Here is a 19,154-nt window from a genome sequence, read left to right as displayed (position 1 = left end):
CTTCTGTGGACGTGAAAGAGACTCCAGGATGGTATGTTGCCTCCCTGGTGCCAGGGTCCAGGATGTCTCCGAACGGGTAGAGGGCATCCGGAAGGGGGAGGGCAAACAGGCAGAGGTCGTTGTACATATTGGTACTAACAACATAGGCAGGAAAGGGCATGAGGTCCTGCAGCAGGAGTTCAGGGAGCTCGGCAGAAAGTTAAAAGACAGGACCTCGAGGGTTGTAATCTCAGGATTACTCCCTGTGCCACGTGCCAGTGAGGCTAGAAATAGGAAGATACAGCAGCTAAACACGTGGCTAAACAGCTGGTGTAGGAGGGAGGGTTTCCATTATCTGGACCACTGGGAGCTCTTCCGGGGCAGGTGTGACCTGTATAAGAAGGACGAGTTGCATCTAAACCGGAGAGGCATAAATATCCTGGCCGCGAGGTTTGCTAGTGTCACACGGGAGGGTTTAAACTAGTATGGCAGGGGGTGGGCACGGGAGCAATAGGCCAGAAGGTGAGAGCATTGAGGGAGAACTAGGGAATAGGGACAGTGTGGCTCTGAGGCAGAGCAGACAGGGAGAAGTTGCTGAACACAGCGGGTCTGGTGGCCTGAAATGCATATGTTTTAATGCAAGAAGTATTACGGGTAAGGCAGATGAACTTAGAGCTTGGATTAGTACTTGGAACTATGATGTTGTTGCCATTACAGAGACCTGGTTGAGGGAAGGGCAGGATTGGCAGCTAAACGTTCCAGGATTTAGATGTTTCAGGCGGGATAGAGGGGGATGTAAAAGGGGAGGCGGAGTTGCGCTACTGGTTCGGGAGAATATCACAGCTGTACTGCGAGAGGACACCTCAGAGGGCAGTGAGGCTATATGGGTAGAGATCAGGAATAAGAAGGGTGCAGTCACAATGTTGGGGGTTTACTACAGGCCTCCCAACAGCCAGCGGGAGATAGAGGAGCAGATAGGTAGACAGATTTTGGAAAAGAGTAAAAACAACAGGGTTGTGGTGATGGGAGACTTCAACTTCCCCAATATTGACTGGGACTCACTTAGTGCCAGGGGCTTAGATGGGGCGGAGTTTGTAAGGAGCATCCAGGAGGGCTTCTTAAAACAATATGTAGACAGTCCAACTAGGGAAGGGGCGGTACTGGACCTGGTATTGGGGAATGAGCCCGGCCAGGTGGTAGATGTTTCAGTAGGGGAGCATTTCGGTAACAGTGACCACAATTCAGTAAGTTTTAAAGTACTGGTGGACAAGGATAAGAGTGGTCCTAGGATGAATGTGCTAAATTGGGGGAAGGCTAATTATAACAATATTAGGCGCGAACTGACGAACATAGATTGGGGGCGGATGTTTGAGGGCAAATCAACATCTGACATGTGGGAGGCTTTCAAGTGGCAGTTGAAAGGAATTCAGGACCGGCATGTTCCTGTGAGGAAGAAGGATAAATACGGCAATTTTCGGGAACCTTGGATGACGAGAGATATTGTAGGCCTCGTCAAAAAGAAAAAGGAGGCATTTGTCAGGGCTAAAAGGCTGGGAACAGACGAAGCCTGCGTGGAATATAAGGAAAGTAGGAAGGAACTTAAGCAAGGAGTCAGGAGTGCTAGAAGGGGTCACGAAAAGTCATTGTCAAATAGGGTTAAGGAAAATCCCAAGGCTTTTTACACGTACATAAAAAGCAAGAGGGTAGCCAGGGAAAGGGTTGGCCCACTGAAGGATAGGCAAGGGAATCTATGTGTGGAGCCAGAGGAAATGGGCGAGGTACTAAATGAATACTTTGCATCAGTATTCACCAAAGAGAAGAAATTGGTAGATGTCGAGTCTGGAGAAGGGTGTGTCGATAGCCTGGGTCACATTGAGATCCAAAAAGACTAGGTGTTGGGTGCCTTAAAAAATATTAAGGTAGATAAGTCCCCAGGGCCTGATGGGATCTACCCCAGAATACTGAAGGAGGCTGGAGAGGAAATTGCTGAGGCCTTGACAGAAATCTTTGGATCCTCGCTGTCTTCAGGGGATGTCCAGGAGGACTGGAGAATAGCCAATGTTGTTCCTCTGTTTAAGTCGGGTAGCAAGGATAATCCCGGGAACTACAGGCCGGTGAGCCTTACTTCAGTGGTAGGGAAATTACTGGAGAGAATTCTTCGAGACAGGATCTACTCCCATTTGGAAGTAAATGGACGTATTAGTGAGAGGCAGCATGGTTTTGTGAAGGGGAGGTCGTGTCTCACTAACTTGATAAGAGTTTTTCGAGGAGGTCACTAAGATGATTGATGCAGGTAGGGCAGTAGATGTTGTCTATATGGACTTCAGTAAGGCCTTTGACAAGGTCCCTCATGGTAGACGAGTACAAAAGGTGAAGTCACACGGGATCAGGGGTGAGCTGGCAAGGTGGATACAGAACTGGCTAGGTCATAGAAGGAAGAGAGTAGCAATGGAAGGATGCTTTTCTAATTGGAGGGCTGTGACCAGTTGTGTTCCACAGATATCAGTGCTGGGACCTTTGCTGTTTGTAGTATATATAAATGATTTGGAGGAAAATGTAACTGATCTGATTAGTAAGTTTGCAGGCGACACAAAGGTTGGTGGAATTGCGGATAGCGATGAGGACTGTCAGAGGATACAGCAGGATTTAGATTGTTTGGAGACTTGGGTGGAGAGATGGCAGATGGAGTTTAATCTGGACAAATGTGAGGTAATGCATTTTGGAAGGTCTAATGCAGGTAGGGAATATACAGTGAATGGTAGAACCCTCAAGAGTATTGAAAGTCAAAGCGATCTAGGAGTACAGGTCCACAGGTCCCTGAAAGGGGCAACACAGGTGGAGAAGGTAGTCAAGAAGGCATACGGCATGCTAGCCTTCATTGGCCGGGGCATTGAGTATAAGAATTGGCAAGTCATGTTGCAGCTGTATTGAACCTTAGTTAGGCCACACTTGGAGTATAGTGTTCAATTCTGGTCGCCACACTACCAGAAGGATGTGGAGGCTTTAGAGAGGGTGCAGAAGAGATTTACCAGAATGTTGCCTGGTATGGAGGGCATTAGCTATGAGGAGCGGTTGAATAAACTTGGTTTGTTCTCACTGGAACGAAGGAGGTTGAGGGGCAACCTGATAGAGGTCTACAAAATTATGAGGGGCATAGACAGAGTGGATAGTCAGAGGCTTTTCCCCAGGGTAGAGGGGTCAATTACTTGGGGGGATAGGTTTAAGGTGCGAGGGGCAAGGTTTAGAGTAGATGTACGAGGCAAGTTTTTTACGCAGAGGGTAGTGCGTGCCTGGAACTCGCTACCGGCGGAGGTAGTGGAAGCAGGGACGATAGTGACATTTAAGGGGCATCTTGACAAATACATGAATAGGATGGGAATAGAAGGATACGGACCTCGGAAGTGTAGAAGATTGTAGTTTAGTCGGGCAGCATGGTCGGCATGGGCTTGGAGGGCTGAAGGGCCTGTTCCTGTGCTGTACATTTCTTTGTTCTTTGTTGTTCTTTGATTGGATAGGGTGGACAGTGGGAGCATTTTTCCTCGGGTGGTTATGTCTAGTACGAGGGGACATAGCTTTAAATTGAGGGGCGATAGATATAGGACAGATGTCAGAGGTAGGTTCATTACTCAGAGAGTAGTAAGGGCGTGTAATGCCCTGCCTGCAACAGTAGTGGACTCGCCAACACTAAGGGCATTCAAATGGTCATTGGATAGACATATGGACGATAAGGGAATAGTGTAGATGGGCTTTAGAGTGGTTTCACACGTCGGCGCAACATCGAGGGCCGAAGGGCCTGTACAGCGCTGTAATGTTCTATAAGCACGATTTCCCTTTCATAAATTCATGCTAATTTTGTCTGATTATACCAAGGCTAACGCCAGTAGTAGGGAAGTTGCTGGAGTCCATTATCAAGGATTTCATTGCACAGCATTTGGAAAGCAGTGGTATAATCAGACAAATTCAGCATGGAGTTATGAAAGGGAAATCATGCTTGACAAATCTATTGGAATTCTTTGAAAATGTAACTAATAGAGTTGACCAGGGATAACCGGTGGATGTGGTTTATTTAGACTTTCAGAAGGCTTTCGACAAGGTCTGCCACAGAAGAATACTAAGTTAAAGCGCATGGGATTGCGGGTAGTGTCTTGAGATGAATGGAAAGCTGGTTAGCAGACAGGCAGAAAACAGTTGGAATAATTTAAAATAACAGAGCTGTGCCGTTTATATGCAACTAACCTTCCATTGATGGACAAATAGGTCATCCGACTCTGTGATGGATTGATGGCTGGTCAAATGTGGTTGTCCCGAATGACACTGGATCTTGAGTGGATCATCCGCTCTGAACCAGGGCATCCTGCGCATTCCCACTAACAAAGTTAAGTCTGAATGGGAAAAGGTAACTCAGGCTGTGGACGATGTATCCCTCTAACCCTGCTGCTGGCAGTATTTTCCTTCAGTCTATTTAACCCTTAAATTGCCTGATAGATTTATGGACCCAAGTTTCTCCTTATCTGACACTATGCCCCTGTTGCGGGACCTTCACCATAGTTATTCAACCACAGCGTTCTTCACTCTCCAACTGACAAGACGACATTCAGAGTTCGAGGTTCAGCTCATGAACTTCTTTATTCAGGCTACAGCAGGGGAACTAGGCTGCCACTAAATGGCTTGCCAGCCCCAAGAGCACAGAACATGCAGGTCATTTATACTTTACTCTGTTATGTCAAGTAAGTAATGTACACCAATCAAAAGAATACATTTGTTTACACCAATCAAAAGATTGTTCAAAAACTATGTCCATTCACAACTAATGATTAGAATTACATAATGCATGACATGAGTGTAATCACCAATCATCATCAAGGCACGTACATGGTATATCGCAAAGCACGTAGGTATCTGTACATATCAATGAGCTACTAGGCATATATAAGATTAGAAGCATAGATTATCTGTGGTGTCCCTTATTCCCATCCCATTGTCCTGTGTTTGCACGGTTCACATCTGCATGATCAATTGAATTACTGAATGTTTGTGTGCAAGCTGTGTGACTATATCCTCACTGTCATTTTAAAAGGTCCTTGAGACTTAACTGCTGTGGCAACAGCCTTCTGCTGCCAGCTGGTTCTGTCTGTGGGAAGTCAAACTTTCCAATTATGGCAAGTAAGCTCCTCAAGCAGCCCATGTGCGCGCTTAAGTTGTATTTTAAAGCCTATCTAGGTTTTATACATGAACCTGTACGATTTGATTTATTAACCCTTTCAGCCCCATAGTTTTAGAATCTCCAACCAGTGGAAATAGTTTATCTTTACCGACCCTGTCTTTCCCTGTTTATATCTTGAATATTTTGATCAGATCACTCCTTCACCTTCTAAATTAGAGTGAAAACAGGTCTAATTTGAGGAATCTTGCCTCATAATTCAACCGCCGTGATCCAGGTATGATTTTTGTAAACTTACGTTGCACTCCCTCCAAGGCCAAAATATCCTTCCTAAGGTGTGGTGTCCAGAACTGCTCACAGTCTCCAAGTGGAGTCTAACCAGGGTTTTGTAGTTGCATCATAACCTCTGTATCTTTATATTCCAACCCTCGAGATATAAAGGCCAGAATTCCATTAGCCTTTTCATTTTTTACTGCACTTGTTCCTGGTATTTTAAGGATCTGTGCACCTGAACCCCCCCCCCCAAGTCTCTTTGGACATCCAATGTACCTCTTTCCATTTAGAAAGTATTCTGCTCTGTCCTTTTTTTTGGTCCAAAACGGACAACCTCATACTTGCTTGCATTAAAGTCCATCAGCCACAATATTGCCCATTCACCGAGTCTGTGACTATCTCCTTGCAATTTTCTGTTATCATCTAGCTGTCTGCAATGCCACCTAACGTTGTCTCAAATTTGGATCTGGCTTCTATGCCTTCGTCCAAGTCATTAATGATGTGTGAATAATTGAGGCCCCAACACAGATCCCTGTGATACACCATTAGACACCTCTTGCGAATTAGGGTAATTACCCATCACCCTCACTCTCTCCTGCCACTCAACCAGTTTCCTGACCAGGTCAATAATCTGCCCTCAACTCCGCGGGCTCCCAACTTAGTTAACAGTCTCTTGTGTGGAACTTTATCCAATGCCTTCTGGAAGTCCATATAAATGACATCCATAGACAATCTCCTGTCGACTACCGTAGTCACCTCTTCAAAAAATTCAATAAGATTAGCCAAAGAATTCAATAAGATTAGTCGGGCATGACTTCCCTTCACGAATCCATGCTGGCTCTCTCTGATGGACCAAAGTTTCTCAAGGTGTTCAGTTACCCCATCCCTCATTCTAGACTCCAGCAATTTCTCCACCATAGGTGTTGGGCTAACTGGTCTGTAATTCCCGGGTTTCCCCCTTCTTAAAAAGTGGAGTAACATGTACAGTTTTCCAATCCAGAGGGACTACTCCTGAATCTAGGGAACTCTGGAAGATTCTAGTTAGAGCATCTACAATCAGCTCCCCGACTTCCTTTAACACCCTCGGATGGAAACCGTCAGGTCCAGGGGATTTGTCAGTCTTTAGTTCCATTAATTTCCTGGTTATTTACATCGTGTATTATGTCCCTGTCGTCCATCAATTATTTTTTTTGAGACTTCCAGCAGGTTTTCCATCTTTCCAACTGTAAATACTGAGGCAAAGTAATTGTTCCGCCTGTCTGCCATTTGCCCATTATCACTGACAATATCTCCATTTTCAGCTTTTATTGGGCCTACATTGCTCTTCGCCACCCACTTGCCCTTTATATAACTATCACATTTCTTCTTATCGATGTTCCTTGCAAGTTTCCTTTCACAATCCTCTTTAGTTGCTGAGAAGCTGCTTTGTGACCCTTTGCTGGTCCTTGTCTCGATCCCATTCCAGATCTGTGCTATGTCTTGCATTTTTGTCAGCCCCTTCTTTTAGTTTTAAGCTGTCCCTATCCTCTTTAGTTGTCCATGGCTGTGACGACTGCACATCGAAATAGGAATTTGGTACTTTAAAACAAGACTTTATTATTAATACACGAGTAAACACAACCGCAAATAGCTTTCTCTTACCCATTGTACTACTCAATACAGCAAATACAATACCCTTAATTATTATCTCTATTCCCAATTAAACAACAAGGGAAAAGCATACAGCCCTCAAACCATCTCAGTCATACTTGCTTTCCAGTACAGGAGTCGCTCCTGTTTGAACCCTTGCAGATTCTGACTGGATGTCTTCATAAAGCTGTTTCAACTGGATTGTTTCAGCTTCCCCCTTGTCCTCAGACAAGTCTGCTCTGCTTTAAATATCATTACTCAGTTTTGTTTAACTGTCCTGCTGTGAGAAAAGACCTTATTACTGGGCGAAATCAGAATTCAACTCAAAACGCTTTCTCAAAATGTCTGAATAGCTTAGCTCCACCCAGCAATGACATAATCTCTCCAAACTGAAAACAAATTAACTCTCCAGGCTCCAAACACATTAACTCCCCATGGACTCACTCTGGCCAGCAGCATTGCAATACGCTGGACAATTTCACCTCTGGCTCCTAAAAGCTTTCTGGTCTTGCAAAAACTGGTTTTAAAAAACATGACTACTCCAGTCGAAGACACTCTATCGATAGGTTATTAACCCTTAAATTGGCAAATGCTTATAATCCACCATATCTAAAATCCTGCATTTGTCATACTTAAAAGAATTTATATTTGATGTAAATATATAATAATTCCTTAAAAGGTAGTGATTGCCTGTCTATCGCCAAACCTTTGATTGTAAGCTCCCAATCTACCACAGACTTGCCCCTCATACCTTGATAGTTTCCTTCTGTGAGAAACACCCAGATAATTTAAACAAAAGTACCATGTAACCATCATAGACCACCTTCATAGCAATACGGCATGCTTTGGGGGGGTTCCAAACATAAATGGGAACGAAATACCTTCTAACATCCAAACATCATTTCACATTGCAGTCCTCATGAAAGTTGAAACCAGATATTCGCAACAAGGCTCAAAGAGCATCAGTCCATTACAGGCAAAGTGGTGAGACTGGCCAATCCAGCAGAGCAGAAAGAAACCCTCCAACCCTCCCCATTGACCAACTATCAGAATGAACAAAATGCAGTCCTGGGTGTAATTGAGAGCAGAAACAATAACAGCAAAATCCAACCCCTGTAATCACTTGTTAACGTGTTGGTATCTCAGCCGGTATGATGAATTACATAATCAGCCTGAACCCCAGAATGAACTCGGTGGTGTCTCCGTAGGTGGGATGGATCACTTAACTGCCTTCCCCTACACAGAGCAGGTGAATGGCCTCTCCCCAGTGTGAACTCGCTGGTGTGACTTCAAGCTGGATAATCGAGTGAATCCCTTCCCACACTGAGAGCAGGTGAACGGCTTTTCCCCAGTGTGAACTCGTTGGTGCGTCTGCAGGGTGAATAACTGAATGAATCCCTTCCCACACTGAGAGCAGATGAATGGCTTCTCCCCAGTGTGAACTCGCAGATGTTTCCGCAGGGTGGATGAATCACCGAATCCCTTCCCACACTGAGAGCAGATGAACGGCTTCTCACCAGTGTGAACTCGCTGGTGTGCCTGTAGGTGGGATAACTGAGTGAAACCCTTCCGACACTGAGAACAGATGAACGGCCTCTCCCCAGTGTGAACTCGCTGGTGTCTCTGTCGGGCGGAAGAATCACAAAATCCCTTCCCACACTGAGAGCAGGTGAACGATCTCGTCCCAGTGTGAGCTCGCTGGTGCGACTTCAGGCTGGCTAAATTAGTGAAGCTCTTCCCACACAGGGAGCAGCTGAATGGCTTCTCCCCAGAGTGAACTCGCTTATGTGACTTCAGGCTGGATAATTGAGTAAATCGATTTCCACATTGAGAACAGGTGAACGGTTTCTCTCCAGTGTGAACTCGCTGGTGTGTCTGCAGAATAGATGAATGACTGAATCCCTTCCCACACCGAGAGCAGGTGAACGGCTGCTCCCCAGTGTGAACTCGCTGGTGTCTCTGCAGAGTAGATGAATGACTGAATCCCTTCCCACACTGAGAGCAGGTGAACGGTCTCTCCCCAATGTGAACCCGCTGATGTGTCTGCAGGTGGGATATGCAAGTGAATCCCTTCTCACACTGACTGCAGGTGAATGGTCTCTCTCCAGTGTGACTGCGTCGATGAGCTTCCAGCTCAGATGGGGCTCTGTATCCCTTTCCACAGTCCGTACATTTCCATGGTTTCTCCATGGTGAGGATGTCCTTGTGACTCTCCAGGTCGGACAATCAGTTGAAGCCTCGTCCACACAAAGAACACGTGTACGGTCGCTCACCGATGTGAATGGTGTGATGTTTCTTCAGGCTGTGTAGCTGGTTAAAGCTCTTTCCACAGTCCGTGTTCTGGAACACTCTCACACGGGTGTGTATGTGTCTCGGTGTTTTTCCAGTCACACTGATGTTTAAAATCTTTTGAAATCGACAGATAAGCCAAACTTTTCTCCTTCTCAATTCAAAGGCCGATGATATTCAGGTCCCAAGGAATCGAGTGACCCTGTCAGACCTTGACTTGAGGTTTCTGGTCTGTAATTTCTCCTCTTCTAATATCTGTATGAACAATTTCCAAAGGATATCACTGTCAGTACAGGATGAAAATTCAGAACAGACAATTCAAGTTTCTCTGGAACATTCTTTCCTCTCTCATTCCCCAAAGGCTGTAAATCTCCATCCCACACACTCTCCCTCCATTCTCACTCTGCTGTATCTGATATACACCTTCCCAATTCTCCTGAAGGTGCTGCTTCATGGTAATCAACAGATCCCTTACTTTTCCTGACAGTTCATAGACCTAAATATCATCATGCAGCTGTTAAACATATACATCTTGATATTACAAGATGAAAAATGTGACCCTTGATCAGAGATACAGGGAGATTAGATATATGAGGAGGAGCTTTTAATAATAATCTTTATTAGTGTCACAAGTAGGCTTACATTAACACTGCAATGAAGTTACTGCGAAAAACCCCTGGCCGCCACATTCCGGCGCCTGTTCGGGTACACAGAGGGAGAATTCAGAATGTCCAATTCACCTAACAGCACGTCTTTCGGGACTTGTGAGAGGAAACTGGAGCATCCGGAGGAAACCCACGCAGAGACGGGGAGAATGTGCAGACTCCGTACAGACAGTGAACCAAGCCAGGAATTGAACCCAGGTAACTGGCGGTTACTGGCTAACCATTATTCACCTAACAGCACGTCTTTTGGGACTTGTGAGAGGAAATTGGAGCATCCGGAGGAAACCCACGTAGACACGGGGAGAACGTGCAGACTCCGTATAGACAGTGAACCAAGCCAGGAATTGAACCCATGTAACTGGCGGTTACTGGCTAACCATTATGCTACTGTTAAGGGATTAATTGATCATGACTTTGAACTTGCTGTTTATGAAGCTAGTCGAAGCAAAGATGACCAATAATTTCAATCTGAAATCGATTGGACCATTGAAGCTGGTGGTGAGCTGTCTTCTTGAATGTCAGCAGCCAGCGTAGGCCATTTGGCCCAACAAATATTTTGCAAAGTCCCCTCCCTCCCCACTCCCTCAGCTGGCAGCAAAGCATGCAATCGCAGAAAGGGAGTACTTACTATGATATCAGAATAATAAATGCAATCTACTAGAGAATCATAAATATCTAGTATGTACCTTCTGACACTCATACTCTTACTACCTTACAACGTTGTACACTTAAATGTCAGCCATTCTCTGGAGAAACCACAATAATGTGAGGGAGACCTTTCCAGAGTCTGCACCCTCCCTGGATTCATTTCCTTTCCCTTCAGTTGTTGCAAGTGACCAATTGAAGTTGAGAACGAGAAAAGAAATGGCAAGGGGGCGAAAAAAGGTGCTTTCCTCCCAGATGTTGGAGACAGGAGGAAGTTGCAGTCTGCGTGAAGCTCAACTGTCAATCACAAAGTCCGCGCTCCGAGTGGCTGGAGGATCAGAGCCCTTCCGGTCCTCTACCTCTTCCCATTGGTCAGCACCTCAGCATGACGGTCAAGGGGCGGGCTCTCCCCCACAACTGAGCAGCTTCCCCTCTCCCTTGTACATGCGCAGTCCCGGGCCGGGGAGATCACCCAGCGGCTTCTCGCTTTGGCCGGAGCCGTCAGCCCGTTGCCTGGAAACCTTGTCCGGAGGAGAAGGAACAACGGGTGGGGGCGGGGCGGGCTTCGTTGTCCGCGCGGCCTGGCCTGCGCTCTGGAACCCGGAAACGTCACCACGGAGCAAGGTGATTCCTATTGGCTGATCAAGGCAGGGCACCGTTGTGACGTCACAAAACGGAAGTTAGACGTTGAGTTCCAGACTAAAACATCCTCCTCTGGGCAACATCTGGGAGGAAATCAATGTCTCCCCCTTTCCATTTCTTATCTCATTCTGGGGGGACATTGGTGACTTGCAGCAACTGAAGGGAAAAAAGTGAATCCGGCCTGTATGTCCATGTGGGAGGGAGAGTTACAGCTTTTCAGAAAATGAGAGGAAAGAATGTTGCATAAACACGAGAACTGAATTTCTATCCTGCACTGACAGTGCTGACTTTCGCAAATTGCTTTACAGGATATTAGAAGAGGAGGAATTACAGACAGAAATCTCAAGCCAAACATCAGAGCCAACAGTCACTCAATTCATCGTGACTTGAATACCATCGGCCTTTGAATCTGGAAGAGAAATATTTATCTGTTCCGCCTGATTGAAAAGATTTTAGACATCAATGTGACTGGAAAAGCACCGAGACACACAGGCACCCAAGTTACTGTGTTCCATTCATAGAATTCATATAGTGCAGTAGGAGGCCATTTGGCCCTTCCCAGTCTGCACCGACCCCTGAAAGAGCACCCTACCTAGGTCGACACCCCTGCCCTATCTCCGTAACCCCATCTAACCTTTGCACACTAAGGGGCAATTTAGCATGGCCATTCCGCCTAACCTGCACATCTTTGGACTGTTTTTTGGAAACCGAAGCACCTAGAGGAAATCCACGCAGACAAGGGGAGAACGTGCAAACTCCACACAGACAGTGACCCGAGGCCGGAATTGAACCAGGGTCCCTGGCACTGTGAGGCAGCAGTTCTAACCACTGCGCCACCAATTGTACGAACTGCGGAAACAGTCTGATCAAAATTTCACCAATCGCAGCGAGGAACGATCGTATTCTGTGTGTGTGGACAAGGCTTCAAATCATTGTTGAATCTGTAGAGGCCATGGAGAAACGCTGGAAATGTTCAGATTGTCAGAAGGGATTTATTTACCCATCCCAGCTGGAAATTCATCGACGTCGCCATACCGGGGAGAAGCCATTCACCTGCTCTGATTGTGGGAAGAGATTCATTGATTCATCTGCCCTGCGGAAACACCTGCGCATTCACACCCCGGAGACACTGTTCACCTGCTCCGATTGTGGGAAAGGATTCATTGATTCGTCTACCCTGCTGAAACATCTGCGAGTTCACACTGGAGAGAGGCCTTTCCTCTGCTCCCTGTGTGAGAAGGGATTTAATCAGTTATCTGCCCTGCAGAAACACCAGCGAGTTCACACCGGGGAGAGACCATTCACCTGCTCTCAATGTGAGAAGAAATTCATTGATTCATCCAACTTGCTAAAACACCAGCGAGTTCACACTGGGGAAGAGACCGTTCACCTGCTCCGACTGTGGGAAGGGATTCAGTCATTCATCCAACCTGCTGACGCACCAGCGAGTTCACACCGGGGAAAAACCGTTCACCTGCTCTCAGTGTGGGAAGGGATTCACTCAGTTAACCCACCTCCACACACACCAGCGTGTTCACAAACAATAGGGTGATTTATGGGGTACAGGTTGTTTTTCAATAAATCCTCACTGTGAATTAAATCAAGTTCAGCAAGACTTAACCATCCAGCCAGAATGAACACTTCAAGTGGTAAATTTAAAAGATTCATAAACTGTTAAAAGGTTGAAAAGCAACAAATTAAAAAGATAAAAAACAAAATTTCAATTAAAAGTACCTCACCGTCAAGACGGGGAAAATATACATATCTGTGTCGGTTTGACTCCTTTATAAAGTCTTTTTTTTAATGATTTTCAAATTGCTGAGCTGAAGGGTTCACATGCTGGTTTCTGGAAGATTCTGAGCAGTTTCAAAGTGAACGAAGGCTAACGGCTCAAACGTCCTGGAATGTGACACACCTCGCATCACATGAACATTCCAGCCGAGCCAACACTCTGTCCCAGCAGACGGGGTGTCTGTACCCAGCCAGTTACCAACAAAGGCATCTCGTTGTAAGTCATAATCTCCAATAATAGTGCCTGTGGCCTCAGCATTAACTGTTCCAACACAAAGATTTCAACAAGGGGTCCCCATTTAGTCAACCTGAAACTAGTGTCTCCAATAATAAAATGAATCCGGATTCCAAGTGAATACCTCAAGTTTCCAGCCCTGGGAAAATACATCCTTTATCCAACATTGCGGAGGAATGATGGGAGACGTGTCACATGACCTCCCCCAAGCTGCTCACTCTTGTAATATTGTCCTGTGGAACTGAACTCAGGCAATCGCTGGTGGATCTCTGAAGGAAACAGTAGCTCCAGGCAAGCAGACTGTGCTGTCCACATCTTACCATCAAGCCGATAGCGGCAGTAAGAACTCTGACCCTCATCAAAACTGCAAACTGGGAGGGGGTCATGTGATGTGAGCACAGGAGCAACTGTGTTTTTGCGAGCTCTGAAGCTACTCACCATTTAATCCTTTTGTTATCCTGATGCACATCTCATTATTACTTGCTTTTGGTGCATATGCCTTGTACTATGTCCCTGGAAGATCCTGGGTCGCTTTTGGCGATGAGAACCCAAGTTAAGTCAAAAACCCCTGATTGAGGTGGTGGGAGGCGGCTGGGGTGGGTCCCTGCTTGCAGTGGGGGTTTTGCTGGTATGGGGTCTACACCCCGACAGTGCTGTCAGCATCGTGATGATGGCTGCCATTGTGAATGATGTTGTGGACGCTGGTCTCAGCTCCGTGGTACAGCTGGTTGGTGCTCAGTTTGATGAACTGTGAAATATCCTTGAGAGAATAGTGGAATTGGAGAAGAGAATCCTGTTGCTCGATGGGGCAATCTTCCTAGTGAGGGCTCATCTTCAGTCCTTGGAAATCCTGTTGTATGGTGTGTCGTTTATCCTGACCAACTCGTAGAGGTGGGGCTGGATGGGGAGTGTTCGCGCGCCCTTGAGGGGAGCGGGGAACGAGTTCCCGGCTGAATTTGAGAATGGGCTGCCAACAACAGAGCACATTGTTTCTGGCCTTTGATGCTTGGGGTCAGTCCGAGACCTCGACCACTGGTCTGATTGTCTTGTCATCGATGCTGGTCGAGAGGAATTGGAGGTAGTTGGACATATCCGGTTATTGCCTCTCGCCGGGGCCGAGGTTTCTTGCTGTCTGGGTGCCGGGACGACAGTGTGATGGAGGCGAAGCCGCTTCGTTTGATGATGTTTTGGAGGGATCCTGAATGTTGATTGATGATCCTGCCCTGGCTTTGGCCTTTCCAGACTCCATGGATGGTGTTATTATCCTGCAGTTCATCAATAATCCTCAACTTCATTCCCTTGTGACTATGCCGCTGCTTTTATTTTGTTGTCTTTTCTTCCCACAAGGGTGTGAGATATATTAGCTCCGAGGCGGTGGTCGCCTGTTATCCTGTCCTGGTAAAAATCATCCTGAGTCGGCAGGGTGATATGAAGTTTGTGCAGAGTCTTGTATTTTTTTCTCTGATGTGCTGTAATGCTTGTATTTACAAAGAGGGAGACATTTTCGAGACCCCTCGACTCGTTTTCTAGAGATGAGTAGCCCCACGGTAGGGTGGTGGGTGAATGGTCGGTGTGGTGGTGGGTGATATGGATATGTAAGTCCTCGTGATGTATGAGGAAAGCCCCCAGTTAAAACTTTCTGTGTCAGTTTTTTTTATTTGTATTTTTGTTATTTGGGGTTTATTGAATTTGTGCTTATTTCCCATGAAAGTCACCAATGTCCCCCCAGAATGAGATAAGAAATGGAAAGGGGGAGACATTGATTTGCTCCCAGATGTTTGATAAGGTTCCCCACGGTAGGCTATTGCAGAAAATACGGAGGCTGGGGATTGAGGGTGATTTAGAGATGTGGATCAGAAATTGGCTAGCTGAAAGAAGACAGAGGGTGGTGGTTGATGGGAAATGTTCAGAATGGAGTTCAGTTGCAAGTGGCATACCACAAGGATCTGTGCTGGGGCCGTTGCTGTTTGTCATTTTTATAAATGACCTAGAGGAGGGTGCAGAAGGGTGGGTGAGTAAATTTGCAGACGACACTCAAGTCGGTGGTGTTGTCGACAGTGCGGAAGGATGTTGCAGGTTACAGAGGGACATAGATAAGCTGCAGAGCTGGGCTGAGAGGTGGCAAATGGAGTTTAATGTAGAGAAGTGTGAGGTGATTCACTTTGGAAGGAATAGCAGGAATGCGGAATATTTGGCTAATGGTAAAGTTCTTGGAAGTGTGGATGAGCAGAGGGATCTTGGTGTCCATGTACATAGATCCCTGAAAGTTGCCAACCAGGTTGATAGGGTTGTGAAGAAGGCCTATGGAGTGTTGGCCCTTATTGGTAGAGGGATTGAGTTCCGGAGTCATGAGGTCATGTTGCAGCTGTACAAAACTCTGGTACGGCCGCATTTGGAGTATTGCGTACAGTTCTGGTCACCTCATTATAGGAAGGACGTGGAAGCTTTGGAGCGGGTGCAGAGGAGATTTACCAGGATGTTGCCTGGTATGGAGGGAAAATTTTATGAGGAAAGGCTGATGGACTTGAGGTTGTTTTCGTTAGAGAGAAGAAGGTTAAGAGGAGACTTAATAAGAGGCATACAAAATGATCAGGGGGTTAGATAGGGTGGACAGTGAGAGCCTTCTCCCGCGGATGGAAATGGCTAGCACGAGGGGACATAGCCTTAAACTGAGGGGTAATAGATATAGGACAGAGGTCAGAGGTAGGTTCTTTACGCAAAGAGTGGTGAGGCCGTGGAATGCCCTACCTGCAGCAGTAGTGAACTCGCCAACATTGAGGGCATTTAAAAGTTGATTGGATAAGCATATGGATGCTAATGGCATAGTGTAGGTTAGATGGCTTTTGTTTTTTGACTTCCCATGTCGGTGCAACATCGTGGGCCGAAGGGCCTGTCCTGCGCTGTATCGTTCTATGTTCTATGGGGAGGAGGTTTTAGTCTGAAACTCCTTGTCCAACATCCACATTGTGACGTCACAATGGAGCCCTGCCTGAATCAGCCAATAGGAATCACTCTGATCCGTGGTGATGTCTGGGGTTGCCAGTGTGCAGGCCAGGCCGCGTGGACACGGGAGCCCCGCCCCCAACCATTGTTCCACCTCCACCTCCTCGGGACATGTTTTCCAGACAACCTGCTTGCGGCTCCCGCCCCACGACCCGGGACTGCGCATGTGCAAGGCAGGGGGGAAGGTGCGCATGTGCGGAGGAAAGCCCACAACCTGGCGGTCGTGCTGAAGTTTGGACCAAGAGTTGGAGGACTGGAAGGACTCTGGTCCTCCAGCCAATCAGAGCGCTGAACTTGCGCGAATGAAAAGATCGAGCTTCACACAGACTGAAACATCCTCCTGTCCAACATCTGGGAGTAAAACACTTTCTTTTCTCCCCCTTTCCATTTCTTTTCTCATTTTGGCCTTCAATTGGTCACTTGCAGCAACTGAAGGGAAAGGAAGTGAATCCAGGGATGGTGCAGACTCTGCAAAGCTTGGCCCAGGTCTCTCTCTCTCTCTCTCTTAAAGACATTGACATCCTTTGCTCCCTCAGCTTGACACATTTATTTCTCTGGCTAAAAGGACGGTCTCTTTCCCAATGTTCACAATTAAAGGGCTGCTTTCCCCAGGAAATGGCTGACATTTAAGGGGATAGTAAATTAATATCAGACTGAGATATGTCCAGTGTTGTTATATAGTATATTAGATATATTATTTCTGGTTCTGTAATCGAGTACATATTATTACATCTAGTCTTGTAATGTAGTACTATAGTGATGTTGTATATTTCCAGTCATAAAATCATTACGGCACAGAAGGAGTCCATTTGCTAACTCCAGTCCACGCTGACTCATTTGCTCAGAGGCAGTGAGTTCCAGCACTTGATAACTCTCATCAAAATAACGTTCTTCCTCACATCCTACTTGTACCTGTAAGGGCGCAATCTTGTACCTCCGCGGGAGCGGAGAATCGCGCCCATTGAGTTCACAAGTGATGACAGGGGTTGGATTCTGCTGTTATTGCTGCTGTTAATCACATCCAGGACTGAACCATGTTCATTCTGACACTTAGTGAAGTGGGGGGGGGGGGGGGGGGGGGGTCGGAGGGTTTCTTTCTGCTGGACTGGCCGGTCTCACAACTTTGCTTCCAGTGGGCTGATGCTCTTTGAGCCTGGGAGAGCACATTTCCACTGAAATGATGCACATTTTAAGTTGAAGTGTATCGGTTGGTAAGCTGCATGACTATTTTCAGGTCTCCCTGCTGACTACAGCAAGTGGTGAATATGGATCTGTCAATCAACAGGAATTCTCACCTTCAACATAATGAAGAGGTTGTATGCCAGGTATGGCAGAGTGAGAATGGGGGGAGAGTGTATGGGACAGAGATGGACAACTTTTGCAGAAGAGAGGAAAGAATGTTCCAATAGAAACTAGACTGTCTGCTCTGAATTGCTATCCTGTACTGATAGTGATGAATTTTGTAAACTCCTTTTCCAGGATATCAAAAGGGGAAGATTTACAGACCAGAAACTGTGACCATTCATCATACCAAGATCCAACAGGGTCACTCAATTCCTCGGCACCTGAATATCACTGGCCTTGAATTGAAATGTTTGTTCTGTTTTAAAGATCATTCTGACTGGAAAAGCACCGGGACACGCACACACCCGAGTGAGAGTGTTCCAGAGCACTGACTGTGGAAAGAGCTTTAACCAGTTATACAGCCTGAAAAAACATTTGCAATTGGACAAGGGAAAAACCATTCACGTGTTCTGTGTGTGGACACCTTAGTTGAGCGTGGAGAAATATAAGGTCACCTGTACCATGGAGAAACAATGGGGATGTGAGGAGTGTGGGAAGAGATTCAGATTCCCATCAAAGCTTAAAACTCATCGACACTGTCACTCAGCGGAGAGACGGTTCACCTGCTCTAAGTGTGGAACCAGTCATCCACACTGCTGAGATACCAGTGAGTTCACACTGGAGAGAGGCCATTCACCTGCACTGAGTGAGGGAAGGGATCCGCTCAGTTATCCCACCTGCTGAGACACAATGTCACTCACACCAATGAGAGACCCTTTAAATGCTCTGACTGTGGGAGTGGCTGCAAAAGTACACAGGTTCTGATGGCCCACCAGCGCACTCACACCGGGGACAAGACTGTTCAGCTGCTTCAACTGCACATAGGTGTTTAGAACATCATCCAACTGCTGGGACACCAGCAAGTTTACACTGGGGAGAGACAACTCATCTGCATTGTGTATGGGAAGGGATACACTTAGTCAACTCAAATACAAACACATTGGGCGGGATTCTCCGAAATGGAGGCAGTGTTCGCGCCGTCGAGGTTCACGCCGGCGCGAAACGGACCCTATCCCGACCAATTCAGGGCCCGATAATGGGCTAGGAGCAGCGCCGCGTCATTTACGCACGACAGACCTTGGCGCCGCGTGAAGGTGGCGGCGCATACATGACGTGGCCGGCGCCGCATAACTGGCGTCACCCGCGCATGCGTGGTTGCCGTCCTCTGAGTCCGCCCCGCAAGAAGATGTCTGACGGATCTTGCGGGGCTGCGGAAGAAAGGAGGTCCTCCTTCAGAGAGGCCGGCCCGACGATTGGTGGGCACCGATCGTGGGCCAGACCCCATTTGAGGCCCCCCCCCCCCCCCCCCCCGGTGCAGGATCCCCCCTCAGCCCCCCGCAGGCCGCCCCCCCCCCCCCTGCGTTCCCGCGCTGTTCCCGCCAGCAGCGACCAGGTGTGGACGGCGCCGGGGGGAACCCGCCGTTTTGGGCAGGCCCATCTGGGCCGGAGAATCGCGGGGGTACCGGTGAATCGCCATTTTGGCTGTACCGGGCGATTC

The 19,154-nt window shown here is 47.1% G+C and overlaps 2 protein-coding genes across 5 annotated transcripts in view; one reads left to right on the top strand and one right to left on the bottom strand.

Annotated features, from left to right (window-relative positions):
- LOC140422544 (uncharacterized) overlaps positions 1-17,230 on the top strand; it is a 44,390-nt gene extending 27,160 nt beyond the window's left edge. The window contains 2 exon segments of the mRNA XM_072507570.1: positions 12,293-12,661; positions 12,663-17,230. Coding sequence (XP_072363671.1) covers positions 12,293-12,661; positions 12,663-12,830 — 537 coding nt within the window. The 3' untranslated portion in view covers positions 12,831-17,230.
- LOC140422521 (uncharacterized) lies at positions 4,587-11,456 on the bottom strand. Of its 4 annotated transcripts, none has more exons than XM_072507538.1 (2): positions 10,625-11,456; positions 4,587-9,586 (listed from the first exon to the last, which is right to left on the bottom strand). In XM_072507538.1, the coding sequence occupies exon 2, from the start codon at positions 9,230-9,232 to the stop codon at positions 8,279-8,281; it is 954 nt and encodes a 317-aa protein (XP_072363639.1). In that variant the 5' UTR covers positions 9,233-9,586; positions 10,625-11,456; the 3' UTR covers positions 4,587-8,278. The 4 variants fall into 4 exon arrangements, with proteins under 4 accessions (XP_072363639.1, XP_072363638.1, XP_072363640.1 ...); XM_072507537.1 differs by having other exon boundaries at positions 10,683-11,456; XM_072507539.1 differs by having other exon boundaries at positions 10,708-11,456.
- Positions 17,231-19,154: the final 1,924 nt, after the last annotated feature.

This window comes from Scyliorhinus torazame, chromosome 5 (assembly GCF_047496885.1).
Source record: "Scyliorhinus torazame isolate Kashiwa2021f chromosome 5, sScyTor2.1, whole genome shotgun sequence".
Classification (NCBI taxonomy): Eukaryota; Metazoa; Chordata; class Chondrichthyes; order Carcharhiniformes; family Scyliorhinidae; genus Scyliorhinus; species Scyliorhinus torazame.
The sequence above is the reverse complement of the archived record's forward strand: the minus strand, read 5'-3'. Positions and strand labels throughout refer to the sequence as shown.

Excerpts from the sequence above, each read along its gene's own strand:
- LOC140422521 (XM_072507538.1), bottom strand. The coding sequence starts at position 9,232 with ATGGAGAAACCATGGAAATGTACGGACTGTGGAAAGGGATACAGAGCC.